The sequence below is a fragment of the Andrena cerasifolii genome, chromosome 12 (genome assembly GCF_050908995.1).
Source record: "Andrena cerasifolii isolate SP2316 chromosome 12, iyAndCera1_principal, whole genome shotgun sequence".
Classification (NCBI taxonomy): Eukaryota; Metazoa; Arthropoda; class Insecta; order Hymenoptera; family Andrenidae; genus Andrena; species Andrena cerasifolii.
In genome coordinates this window covers 1261352-1275058 of record NC_135129.1, presented here as the reverse complement: position 1 = coordinate 1275058, position 13707 = coordinate 1261352, and the positions used below count along the sequence as shown (strand labels likewise).

The window sequence follows — 13707 nt, the reverse complement described above, 5'->3', positions numbered from 1 at the left end:
TGGTAATCTCGGATAGGCTGCGCCATGTTGCCGAAAATCGTGATTGGTCAGGATTGTACTGGATTACCACCAGTCGCGTGCGTTGAGTAGGTTTCGAACTGTCTCGAATATTCACATGTGCTCAGTCAGAGGAAAACCGTCGCAGTACAAAGACTACAAAGTTGAACGCAGAATAAGGAATTGAAAGTGACTGTACCACGTTATACCTACATAGAAGCAGTGCTAGAAGTTTACGAAGAATCCCAACATCTTTTAAACACCAAGAAGAGATACGTAATTATGAACAATTGTAATTTTAAATTATCTACTTTGCGGAAATCGGTATATAAGTCATGCTGCAGACGAGCGAGTTTTGTCGCGCGGGCATTTCTGTCGTATAAGACTAATAAAAGAATAAACGTTGGAGGTAACGTTTAAAATGTAATATTTTCCCGATAAAGTATAACGATCATGCGTCGTCGTCATGAACGCGATACATTCACGAAAACCTGTCTTGTTCAGGCCACGAAGCAGTCCTTGGAAAGATTTGGTTTATAATACCTCCAAGAGTTGATTTTTCAATACCTAAGTTGACGACCGCTAAATGACCGTTTCGGAACTCGGTCGTCTGTCTCGGGCCTAAGGGTGTCCCGTAATTTCTATCCTATCTTACTGAAAATTGTACCAATGGATTGGTGAAGTTTTCCCGACGGAAATAACCCGATACACGATATACATCGCACTAAGTAGTTTTAATAGTAACCAATTTGAATATATATTATCCTGAATAATGATCGAGGTAAGACATACGAATTAAGATGTTATTGTTAAAACTAGCCCCACTTGCCGTATTTTGGCTCATTATTGATACTATTTCCAATAAGATGGAACAATAGCCATAGAAATTGAAATTTTCATGATTGGATGATACTAAATACAGTGAGTAACGAAAATATTCGGACACCAGGTTATACTTCGATTTATCTCCTTGTATCTTAATAATTTTTCCATCAAATAAGTTCGTTCTTTTTTCTTGTGATAAGTCATTTATTATAGTTATAAAATATATGTAGTTTATTTAACTGATATATCAATATTACATTGTGGTTAACAGTAACTGAAAAGGTACGTGATTATCGTGTTACAAAAATATTCGGACAAGTTATACGCTTCACGGATTATTCTTTCTAGGAACTCGCTAAGCAAAAGAACGCGTTCTGTTTATAAACATTGCGAGTATATGACAGTACTAGAAAGCAAAGTTTTTCATAATTTTTTTGTTTTGTTTCCTTATGTTCTATGTGTTGATAAATATTGAAGTCGTAATTAGTGGCGGATCTAAGGGGAACACCACTGTGACGGTCACAAAAGTAAGCCATTTTTTAGAATTTTTTCAGGAATAATTTACAGTTTCCATAGAAAATTTTTATTACCTACCTTTAGTACGCTGTTTTAAGAGACTAGAAAAAAATAAATAAATAGAAAAACATCCGTAAATTTTAATATATTAATTAATCTTCTAGACCCCCCCCCCCCTCACACACACACGCAAGCTGGTCGAATGTGTAACTATGGAACAACAGGTCTGAAATCAAATTTCATTTTTTAAATGATTTTATTCAGCTTCGATCTTCTGTTTGTATGTTTGCATGTATGGTTCAAATCTGGCAACTCAAATTTAACCCACTTCCAACTATCCAATTGTCTTGAAACTTTGCAGGCGTGCGTAGTTTGGATGACAATACAATATTTAAAAAAAAAAAATTAATCCCGAGCGGGTGAAAAAATTACCCAGTCATCAATAAATATAACCCATAACCACAAATTCAAACGACTTGAAATCAGCCACTCGCGTTCTTTACGAAAACGACAAAAAGTCGCTGCGTTCGGGACGCTAGTCGCATCGCGATTACCGAAAATACACAATTTATCGAGAAATGATCCGTCACGTCCATCGAAATTGTAGTACAAGAAAATAATTATTTTTTAGTGACTGTAGCACTACAACGTTTAAGCAAACTGTTAAACTGTATACAGCAATAAAATATATTTGTAAGGACGCCTGAGCTGTGAAATGTAAATCCACAAACACTAAAAACTAGAAAATAAAAAATATATAAAAAAAGTTATGTAAAACGATTTTATTAAAAATGCAGTAAAAACTAAATTAAAATGCACTAAAAACTAAAAAATAATTCTTTTCTTGTACTTCAATTTTGATGGTGTTAATATCACTTTAAATAAAATCGTGGGGCACCATGTGCAACCAGAAGTTGAAGAATTGGTTGGCAAGTGGAACATTATCAACTACAGTTTATCAATTTTAAGTCGCATTACAATCTGTATCCCGCAATTAAAATATTTTGTTTCATTAATACGAATGAAAACTTTCTAACAACAAATTCATTTCGATGTTTGATTCTGTATTAAGGTGATTCATATCCTGTTATGAAATATCGTGCCCCACGATTTTATTTAAAGTGATATTAACACCATCAAAATTGAAGTACAAGAAAAGAATTATTTTTTAGTGCATTTTAATTTAGTTTTTACTACATTTTTAATAAAATCGTTTAACATAATTTTTTTTATATATCTTTTATTTTTATAAACTATATGAGTGTAGTTTCCGTTTACGTACGGATTCTATGGTTGAAAACAAATTTTTTGAAATACACTCGAAAAACTCCATCTTATTCGCGGCTTTTCGAAACTTTTCTTCTAAAGCGCACCATTTTTACAAAAATAATTTCTTTAAGAAATTGGTACATACAACGATTACTACACTCATACAGTTTATAAAACAAAAAATAAAATTTGATTTCGGACCTGCTGTTCCATAGTTACACATTCGACCAGCTCGCGTGGCGGGTCTAGAAGATTAATTAATATATTAAAATTTATACATGTCTCCTATTTATTTATTTTGTGAGTAGACACGTCACGTGACCTGGCCGATTTGGCAGGTCGGCACTACAGCAGATTTTTTCTGCACTGAAATGGTCACAGACCAGGTATAGGATAGACCTATCAACCAATGTATTTTTGTGTCACCGGTTTGGGGGGTCCTAGGACCCCGTTACCATTTTAGTGTCGCATGCAACGTTACCGGTGAAGTCTCGAAACAGACTGTAACGCTATACGTGGTAGGAATTAGAATTCAGCACTGGTAAAACTAGGTTATGTTTTGAGAGTCGAAGCCCGCGATTTACGAATGTTTCTGTTAGAGTAACATTTTAAAAATCGTCTTATGAACATATTCCGTTCAAGGGAAGAGAAAAAAGAATGAAAATAAAACGATATCACATTTGCCTTTTAACCTTGCTGTCCTATTCTGGCTTATTTAACGCAAAACAAATTTCATTCGCTCGCAATAACGTAATTTGTAAAAAGAGTGCTTTAATGTTTTTTAAGAGCACCTGTTGCTGAATCCTATTCATTCATCATGTGTTTGCGCATACATTAATGATGGTCTATACAATATAATACAGATATATAATAATAACAATAATAAGAATAATATTTTTCTACTGTACTATATTATTTAAAAGGAACATCGAACCCGTACACATCGATTTTGGTGCAATTTTGCAAGTCTGTAGAGTAGCCAAAAATATTCGATACATATTTTTTGAAAAAGGAATTCATTCTCCTCCATAACTATTAGAAAAATTAATTTGTTTAAACTATATACTAACTGATGTTACCTGATTAATGTTAACTGACGTTCGGATGTTTCAGTAAGTTTATACAGTATGTCGGATTTGTTCGTAAATTATTTTTGACACGCTATTAGTTTTCTAACAATTGAAAAAGCAAAAAGATGTTTCATATCAAACTCACACTCGATTGTTTTAAGTCGGCGCCAGATTTACACAGTGCGACTGATGAGACGCCGATGTAAACAAATTGGGTATCGTAAATTAACTAAGGAACAAAATTATTTTTTACTTTTCAGTGCATTTTTATTTTTTTGTAGTCGGTTTTAATTCTGATTTTCCATTCTTTGGAACGATGCGCCATTATTGTGGCTTTTACACGCAGATGGCGAAAAGTCTCTCCGTACAGGGGTATAGCGCCGCGGTCAACCCTGTCGTAGCTAAAAATATTGAAATTGAGACGGGCACGAGACCAGTTGACATTGTTTTCAAACCTCATTACAGTAATTTGGGGTGCGAGTGGTATGATCATAAAATCGAAGCGCGCGGCTCGCGTACCTAGGCTGGAAAATTCCCAATAGCTCTCTGCCACGTGAATTTGAAAGCGACCATCCCAAAATTTTCGGAGCTCAGGGATCACTGCTGTCCAGCGGACGCTGGCAGTTTTCCGAACGCCGGGATGGCGCATGGTTGTAGTGCAGAGGTGAGCAAAAAATTATTTGAAATAAAAATTTGTGTACGAAATTCTTATCCCAAACAATTTTTTGGCCATCTCTGTTGTAGTGGAATGTGTTCGTGAGGCGCTGTTACCATTTTACCTGTTCATGCGAGCGCGGGTTACAAAATTAAATGATGATCCTGTACATTTCTTTTACTATTGTTAATTTTTTTAATTTTCCATCATTATAAAAGCATAATATGCTTAGTTTGAAACAACAGACTCATATCCGAGACCCCGTTTCGAAGATCAGTAACAATGCTTTATGATAGGTCGGTTAATAGCGTCCAAATTGGGGACTTGAGATGTATGTAGTAATCCGCAGCGTTTCAAGACCATTATACTCATTTATCTTTTTCCTTCAGTGTCGGATCTGTATTAGTATAGTGCCTATCCGAGTTATAGTGACTTAGGTGTGAAGTCCCTCAGCGGGGTCTTACCCGACACCCTGCTGGGTACTGGCCGCTAAACGTGCCCCCCTACTACCTCTTGCAGGACTGTATTTAGAGAAGACCAGGACAGAATCGGGGCCCTAACAGATAATAAAACAGAAATTGATGTTAGTGGTTAAAATAGTTCTTAGTTTAGTTTTAACTCTTTATAAGGTAGCTTTAAGTAGGTTTAAGGTAATTGTAGCTAGGTTTAATTTAGCGTAAGTAGATTTTTCACCAGCACGAGTATCACGACCGGTATTTTTAGTTTATTAACTGAGAGTTTGACAATAAACCTGCGCACTGCACTTTTACTCGTTGTAAGCTGTACCGAACAGCACAAAGAAACCGAGTCTCACTTTTAGAGAATAAAGTCAGTGGTTTTGTTTTGCGGTAGAAAGGTTTGCAAAGTTAACGACTCCAGGAGACCGACTGGTTCGAGTATTCGCGATCGCGATCGGCGCTCGCGAAAGAGAGAGAGTGGGGAGAAGGCAATTGTTGCCGCGACAATCGACGAGATGGTGACACCGTTAACTTTTCACCCCAAACCAGGAAGAGCGCGTGCAGTTTCGCGCAAGTTAATCTAATCTTAGTAACTAAAACAATGTAGAACTTAGATCTAATATTTACAATATATACAGTCCTAAACAATTGAATATACGGTTTATCATTATTAAAAGACATCAATTAAGCTTTGCTACTGGCTATTAAAAATTGTCTCATATTAAATACAAATACATTTTAGTAAGGTACATGTACTGCATTAGAACAGTAGTGGAGAATTTATGAATCAATACAATAATTAATCAAAGCTTAATTGATATCTTTTAATAATGATAAACCGTATCTGCAATTTCTGTTTTATTTTCTGTTAGGGCCCCGGTTTTGTCCTGGTCTTCTCTAAATACAGTCCTGCAAGAGGTAGTAGGGGGGCACGTTTAGCGGCTAGAACCCAGCAGGGTGTCGGGTAAGACCCCGCTGAGGGACTTCACACCTTAGTCACTACATCTCGGAGAGGCACTATACTCAGAAAGCTAAAATTCGATGGCCTCGACATTCTGGCCTTTTCACTGTACGCTCTCTTGAAATCGGTTGAACGGTAACGTGTACCTTTTTTATGACCCTGCTGGGTTCTTAGGTAGAAGCTTTTGAACGACGCGGTTCGGGGGTTATGAACGCTGGAGTAATGGCATAAGGACAAAGTCAGCAATAGGCCATTCTGTATTGAGTATGCCAATTTTTATCATAGAAGTATCACTAATGGATTACTAGTGTTTTCTGATGAAAATGACACCAGACTTGATATAATCCTGATTATTTTTAATGACTGTAATGGAAAGTACTTGGAGGAAACTAATGAAAAGTACCTGAATTCTACGTGAACTGACACGAAACTGATATGTGCCCAGATCTTAACGTAAGCGAAACGTATGCTCGTGTACTTACATCGTAGATATTTTTTTATAATTTTTAAATCCATTCAATAGTTAATAAGGGCAGAGACAATCAATTTGTAACGAAACGTAGGGATTTAAGGGCTTCGGGTCCTAAAAACTATGAATATAAATTTTACAAAAGCGTTTCAATTAATTAATTTCAATGATTTTTGCGTGACGTAGGATGGGCATCGTCTATTTAGACACGCGCGAAGTGCAGAGATTCGGGGGAATGTCAGTAATAGCGTCAATTTTTAATATTTTTCGGCGAACGACACGTGAAAATATTAGTTAAATGTTCCGCTATACATAAAATACTAATAATCAATTTCATCTCTGCAATTTATAGCTTGTATAAGCTTTTAAAGAGTGCCATATTTCAGCGCCATATAGGATCCTGATTCCCGAAATAGATTTGCAAACAGAAATCCGACGTGAGTCGTTGAGAAACTGAGCCGAAGCGTAGCTTAGCGAAAGCCCGCCCTCTGTGTCAAACTCTCGCTCTAAACAAGTCACACGTATACTTTCAGTATTTCAACACATTTCGGAGTAGTTCTTGCGTTGGACGCTGTTCATGAACAGAGGTCACTAAATTCAGTCCTCAAATTATGGGTCGGTAACACAGTTTGGGTGGTGACACGAAGTCCCATAAGGTCTATTCCATACCTCGTCTGTGGAAATGGTATTACCCATAGATACGCCGCTGCCTGATGCACGCGAGAGGGAGCTGTTTGCTATTTCCGTATTCTATAGGGAATTTGCATTTAAAAGGAATTGCATAATTTATTATTTATAACTTGAATATACATCATAAGCAATAAATGTACAATAAAATTTTTAATTGTTATAAATAGTTAATTATTAAAATATGAAATTAAAAATTGGTAATGTTTGAAACGTTCCGTATTGCGAAGAAACGATTTTGATTGGTCGTAAAGGTTCGTGACGTCACATAGTAGTAGTTTCAAATGGCTGCTATGCGTTTATGATTGCGCCGTGAAACTGGTGTTATGAGTTGCCTAGAAATACGTATATCAAAACAGCCGTCTAATAGTAAACACAAATGTATTTACTATTAGTTACTCGATGCCGAATTACTGGGGCTCGTTCATGACTCAGACGCCCTAACAAAAGGGTACAAGGTTTGTGTCACGACAGACACGTCACCGTGGATGCGCCACCATGGACGCATCATCCTGTGATACTATCACTCAAAAAGGGTATATATAATAGGACCCCAAAAACAAGAGCAGTCAGTTTCAGAACGTGATACTTAGCGAGCAGCCGTAATTCTTCTATGTGCAGTGTATTAAAAGTGTAATTTGTGAACCCGAGGGCTTCTACTTCACTTTACCTCATAATACCGGTTTTAAATCATTTTTAAACGACTTTATTAATCATTGATATTAAATATATTAAAATGCCAAATACATTGGAGCCAGGGTTTAGTAAAGCCGACTCTACTAATTTACCGAAAATTAGTATCTTCATGACGTGGGAATATATCGCAACAAATGAGCGCTACAATCTTCCTGAAGTTCGAGGAGTAAAAGCAACATTGTAAGTACAAGAAAAATAGCGAACTTTTTGCAGATTGTTTTAATTTTTATTAATTTGTAAATGAATTCTTTTTTATAGATCTTCGAGAGAAAACTATGGTGACTCTGCTATAGGTTATGTGTGCGTTAAACGAACAGATAACATATGTGTTGTGAAAGGAAGGATTTGTCCTGAACATCGTGTGCGAAATAAGGATTATACAGTATTCTTGACTGTTGATGAAACAGAAGGAAAAATTGAAAATGTGGAGTGTCTTGATTGTGCAGCATCGGAAGGTTAGATATTTAATAAGTTTCTATAATGTGTTTTTTACAAAAATTGTTATTGTTACAATAAAAAATAAATATAAGTAAATACAGAGTCTTAAAGTGTATTCTGACTATATAAACGATCAATTACTGACAAATAAATGAAATTTTTTAACTTTCAGGTGGCTGTAAACATGGCATCGCATTTTTAATGTGGTGTAATAGACGACATGAATCCGCATCTCCAACTGATGTTGAATGTTATTGGAAGAAATCAAAATTGTCTCAAGTAGGGACATCCAAAAAGTTTATAACAACGGCAGAGATGGCAAAGAAAGACAAAGTAACAAGTGTATGTGACATGGACAGCTCCACATTCTTAGAAAAAGTGCTTGAACGTGCGCAAGAAAAACAACTAGATTGCCAATTAACAAGGTATTCTTTCGACTTGTTAGAACGAAAGGCTCAGTTGTTATCGATACATCAGTTGATGTTCAGTTTTCCTGATATCAAAGATTCAGCTGATGATTTTCTAAAGCACGCAGAAGAAAATATGAGCGAGGATCTATGCAAGGAAGGAGAAAGGAATACTCAGGATCAGAGTAATAATGTGTTATGGCATGAATTGAAATTTGGGAGAATTACTGCTTCAAATATATACGAAAGTAGTCGGTGCCAGACAGTAGATGGCAATTTAGTCCATCGTATCATTGGAGTTGCCAAAGTGTATGACAACAAACATATGGAACGCGGAAGAAAATTAGAAGATGCAGTTATTGCGGAAATCCAGAAAACTTTAAAATTACAAATTAAAAAAAGTGGCATTATTCTGAAGCCGTCAATACCTGTGCTTGGAGCTTCGCCAGATAGTATTGGATCTGACTTCATTTTAGAAATTAAATGTCCTAGCTCTGAGAAAACTGTTGCTGATTATTTACCCAATGGGAATATAAGTAAAAAGTGCAAAGGACAAATAAACTTACAAATGCTGGCTGCAGGAAAAAGTAAAGGATTGTTTGTTGTTGCGGATCCAGAATTTGAAACTAACAAGCAATTCAAATATTTATGGCTTGATTATGATGCACATTTTACAAATACTATGATTGAAAGAGCTCTTAATTTTTGGAAGCAAAATATCTTTCCTATATTACTACAATCATTTAGAAAATAATGTGTCGCAATATTTTTGTATGTTGTTTTTCAAATTTTAAAGAAATATACATAAACCTAAACTTTATGTTTTTATAATTGGTGTCTGTAAATTTATTAAACCTGCCACTATTGTTACAATGTCATCTATATAAGACATAATATTCAAATCGAGACAAGAATGAGGCTCCAAAATTTTATATTCTCGAACTCTTCTTATCACCCTTTCAACGTGAATTCTTAAACTTGCGATCCTTTTAGTATTTAATACTTCTTCTTTTGTTGGTTTAGTTGAAGTTGAAACAGATGGTGGACGAAGTAACTCGCACTGTTTTTGATTTAAAATTGTCTGTATTAGCTTAAATCCTCTGTCTGCCATAACACCGCATTTTCTTGGTAAAATATTCATTATATTACTTTCTTCAAATAATGTTGTATCACTTATTCTGCCTCCATACCCAGAAGATACAAACAGAATAAATCCATCGGGAGTGCAAGCAATCAAATACTTTAAAGTATTGCACTTTTTATAGTCTGACCAAGTCAGAGCTTGTTGCACTGAGTTAGAAGGCTTTTCAATTTCTATTTCGAAAGCATCTATAATTGCACAGACGTTACTGTAGTACGCACGAAAAGCAATGGGTAAGTTTTTTTTTTATATGTTCTGGAGATGGGCAGTACACAAGTTTTTTTAAACACTGACTTATTAAATTCACTGTTTTATTGAATACTCTGCTAGCCTGCGATGTTGACAGACCGAATTCATTTCCTAACCGACTAAATGAATCGTCTGTTTTTATTTTCATCAAAGTTAGCTTGATGTCATCAATACTGCACTTAATATACGAATGTATTAAATCAATAATCCAAAGCCATTCAGTGCCAATCCCAATATATTTTTTAGAATCAATACTTATGAAATATCTGGTCATGTTCAGTACGTTCATTTTCATTTGTTTATTTTTTTCTTTTTCTTCCTCGCTACAAGTTGTTGACTGCTGATATTCACTTGGTTCAGATGAAATTTTATAATCACTTGTCAAATGAGAGACTGAAGAAGTAGACTGATCAGAATTACTTGTTTTATCTTCTATTTTACATTGACATGATGCATCGGATGTAGAAGGAACACACATAGTAGCCTTGGAACGAACATGAGGTTTTACAAGTTTCTGGTATACTTGCACTCCAATACTTTTTCGCAAAACCGTTTTCTTGCCAATACTTTTAGGTAATAGGCAACCTGAAGATTCACCAAAACTTAGAACTGAAGTTTTTTTACAATTTGGGCCTGTATTTGTGGTTACTGTATGCGTGTGTGCATGACTTACATGCGAAGAACTTGATGCTAAATTCTGTGTATAAGAAAAGTTGGCTGTGGATTCAAGAATATCTTCCTCTGAATTGCTTTCTTCTTTACTCCTGGAACTTTTATTTACAAATACTTCATAGGAAGTACTTGCTCTGTTATTAAGATCGGTACACATTTTTTTTGCAGGATTATTCAAAGTTGCGTTGTCCTCGACTGCTTGTTTCTTAGACGTATGTGTACTTTGACAGCTATTTTCTTTTTCACTGTCTGTATTAGACAGCATTTCAGCGACAGTCCTTTTCCTATTTAATTTCACAAAGGTTGGCCGAGATAAATTCACTGACGTCTTTAACCTCCCTGGTTGGCAATCAAATATGTGAGGAATCACACCACTCTTCAATTTTCTTGGAGCTCCCATGAGAGAATATCTCACGTAATTATCCATGTCGTTTTTTAAATCAAAATGATCCTGACAACAATAATAATTTGACTTCCCTGGTTCATCGGCACGTCTAGCACTTGTAAACCACATTTTTCGTAGTTTTACATCTTGAGGCATAAAAAAAAACACTTTATCCGGAGTCTTAATCGTTGTGCTTTTACACTCAGGCACGAAACACCACTTATATGTAGTTTTTTTACTCATTTTTTTAAAGAAAATGTAGTTTTCAATGCTAAACGTGTGAAAATACTACTATGTGACGTCACAGGCTTCTTCGGCCACGCTCGGGAATTTCCGGATCATTTTCGGTAATTTTAAATATTGTAATATTTAATTACTTTTTTCTCGCTTAATAAGCAATACAAAATTATGAAAAAAAAATTACAATAAAACTTATATAAGAGCTCCTAAATATATTTTTTTTGAGAATCATGCAAATTCCCTATTCTGAACAAGGAAAGAAATTCTCAGCTGTTGCATTGTACTTATAAAAATTTAAACGGAAAGTCGGCTGGTTCTGCAAACGTAGAAAATTCATTGTACATTTTAATTACTTGAAATGTGCTTATGCTACAATATTCTACGTTAGCAGTAAGGAATTATAAGTGAAAAGGGAAAATAGATGAGGGGATGTCCCCAGAAAATGAAGTTTGTCAGGTTAGAAATTTTTTTATTAGCAAAGCACCGAAACAGAACATGAAATACACTTATTACACTTTGTATTGCAATTGCTTATGCGACAGCTCTTCATATGCGCTGAATGCACACACCAGTGCTATTGCGATGTTGTTATCCATCGTTGTATGTACTTTTTTGTGCACTCGTACTTGCTTTTACGTACGGAGGTTCTCTAATCGGCTGTTGTCGATTGTATCTACTATCTATTATTTCTGGCAACGTGCAGTCCTCGTAGAACTTTCACAGTTTTTCCTCCATCTCTGTTGCCCAGAAACTATCATCTCTTGGTACTGCTATAACTTTCATTCCTTTCGGTGTCCATAAACAGAATAAAGCCTGTTGCCTATTCGTTATGTGCAATTGTCCTTGCACTTGATAATAGTAGTGATGATTTATATTCATTCCATCACCCTGGAAAATACGCCGTATATTACCAAGTTGCTTTATTGCTTCAGCAGGCGATTCGGGACATTTTACTTCAATGATGGTATCATTGTCCACGAGGCCGTCAGGAATTGCACCTTAGTGAGGCACAGTGGCATCGATGAAGAGGCCACATGGCAGAATATTGATTCCTAATTCTTCTTCCATTTGTCGCAAGGCGTTTGCCTCATTTTCTCTTCCGGATTGGAGAGAACGTAAATTTTCGAGTTGCGGATACATAATATTCTTCAAAGTATTTGCCAATGGTGTATCCTTTCGTAACCGGCATACCTTGCCGAAATTGGATGCAGTTAATAATTTCTTCCTATAAAGTATAACCGATCCACTTTTCGCTATTCGCCTGATCGCGAGTTTCCATTTCGATCTTGTATCGCATCGTTTGCCACTCGTGGAGTAAGTATAGCCGCGTGCTCTTCACACTCGGAAGAGTATACTGTCTCTTCCATATCTGGCTTTTCTGCGCTGGGACCGTAATCCTGGTCGCATGATTGTTTTTTATTTCGGAAAGAGGACGCTTTCGCTTCTTTTTAATATTCCCTTGCCTTTTCTGCTGCACGCTTCCGCCGTTCTTCCAGCTTTCTTACTATGGTTGTCGGCTCTTTATTCATTGCCATACTCAATCTGCTAAACGCCTCTTTCGTGTTATATTGGACGACTGCAGCGGAGACTCTACCCTGATACGAGCCCCCTCGTCCAAAGTTTATCCTTTTGCCTCCGATGAATTTAGCAATGATATTATTAAAACTTTCAACGGCATTGTTATTTAGACCGTGCAGCAAACGGTCAGCTTTAGTGAAAAGTGGCTGCATTGCTTCTTCGATACTTTGATAAATACCAGCTTCTCTCAGTTGTGGAACGTAGTCTACTCTGTTGGGATCAGAGTATTTATTACAGAAGTATGCTAACCTCTGACACTCTTTGTGTTCACCGAAAACGTGACTGAGTACATTCGTCAAGTTTTCCTTCAAATTTTGTATTTGTTGATCGAGTGTTATTTCTTCTTGGCACCGGTATTCTGCAGCTTTCTTTATACCGGTACGCAGGCGGAGAGATTTATTGCGGCCTTTTGCTACGATTTCGCTTATTTTTCTACTGAAATTGCGTAGCAGGTGATTGGTGCATTCTATTTTTCGTCCAATATCTTCTTGTACACACTGCTGTCGCCATCGGCAACTAATATAGAGTATACTAGGCCGTGCATATCTATGCTGCATTTGAAGCCTTCGACAATAGCGACACTTTCCATGCCAGTTGAACTCTGATTACGACCCCAGTTCTTGAAGCAACGATGCTCGCGCGGTTCTTCCTTCTTCGTAGCTGCTATTTGGCAAGCCATGCAGAATTTATTCTTCACACTGATGTACAGCACTTTCGCCGTGTGGTATCTCACGATGGCTCCTGCGCCAGAAAGAGAATTGTAATCTCCTCCACGGTATAACCTTTTCATCCAGCTGCCATCTGCGACAACTGGGATAAACGGTACATTTGATTCTGGATATACGTCGCCCCTTACTATAGCTAATGCTTTTTCCTCTTTTCCAGCATCTTCCGTTTCGCGTTGTGCGGCTACATCGAGGGCATCGATTAGGTCATTCTGACAGTTCTCGTAGATCCTTTTCGTTATACAGGACACGGCAGTCAGTATGTCCTC

At 36.5% G+C, this 13707-nt stretch overlaps 3 protein-coding genes across 5 annotated transcripts in view; 2 read left to right on the top strand and 1 right to left on the bottom strand.

Annotated features, from left to right (window-relative positions):
* The first annotated feature begins 138 nt into the window (after window positions 1–138).
* LOC143375259 (uncharacterized) overlaps window positions 139–13707 on the top strand; it is a 59202-nt gene continuing 45633 nt past the window's right edge. For both annotated transcript variants that reach the window (XM_076824191.1, XM_076824187.1), the window contains exon 1: window positions 139–273. The gene's annotated coding sequence lies outside the window, so the exon portion shown is untranslated. The remainder of the gene's footprint in view (window positions 274–13707) is intronic.
* Window positions 6987–11149, bottom strand: LOC143375178 (uncharacterized). 2 transcript variants are annotated; one of them, XR_013086828.1, is made up of 2 exons: window positions 9015–11149; window positions 6987–8942 (listed from the first exon to the last, which is right to left on the bottom strand). XR_013086828.1 is itself a non-coding variant. In XM_076824035.1 (2 exons), the coding sequence occupies exons 1-2, from the start codon at window positions 11136–11138 to the stop codon at window positions 10343–10345; spliced, it is 708 nt and encodes a 235-aa protein (XP_076680150.1). In that variant the 5' UTR covers window positions 11139–11149; the 3' UTR covers window positions 10199–10342. The 2 variants fall into 2 exon arrangements, 1 of the variants encoding a protein (XP_076680150.1); XM_076824035.1 differs by lacking the exon at window positions 6987–8942 and having other exon boundaries at window positions 10199–10423; window positions 10512–11149.
* Window positions 7644–9279, top strand: LOC143375179 (uncharacterized). The gene is made up of 3 exons (XM_076824036.1): window positions 7644–7783; window positions 7862–8058; window positions 8214–9279. The coding sequence occupies exons 1-3, from the start codon at window positions 7644–7646 to the stop codon at window positions 9200–9202; spliced, it is 1326 nt and encodes a 441-aa protein (XP_076680151.1). The 3' UTR covers window positions 9203–9279.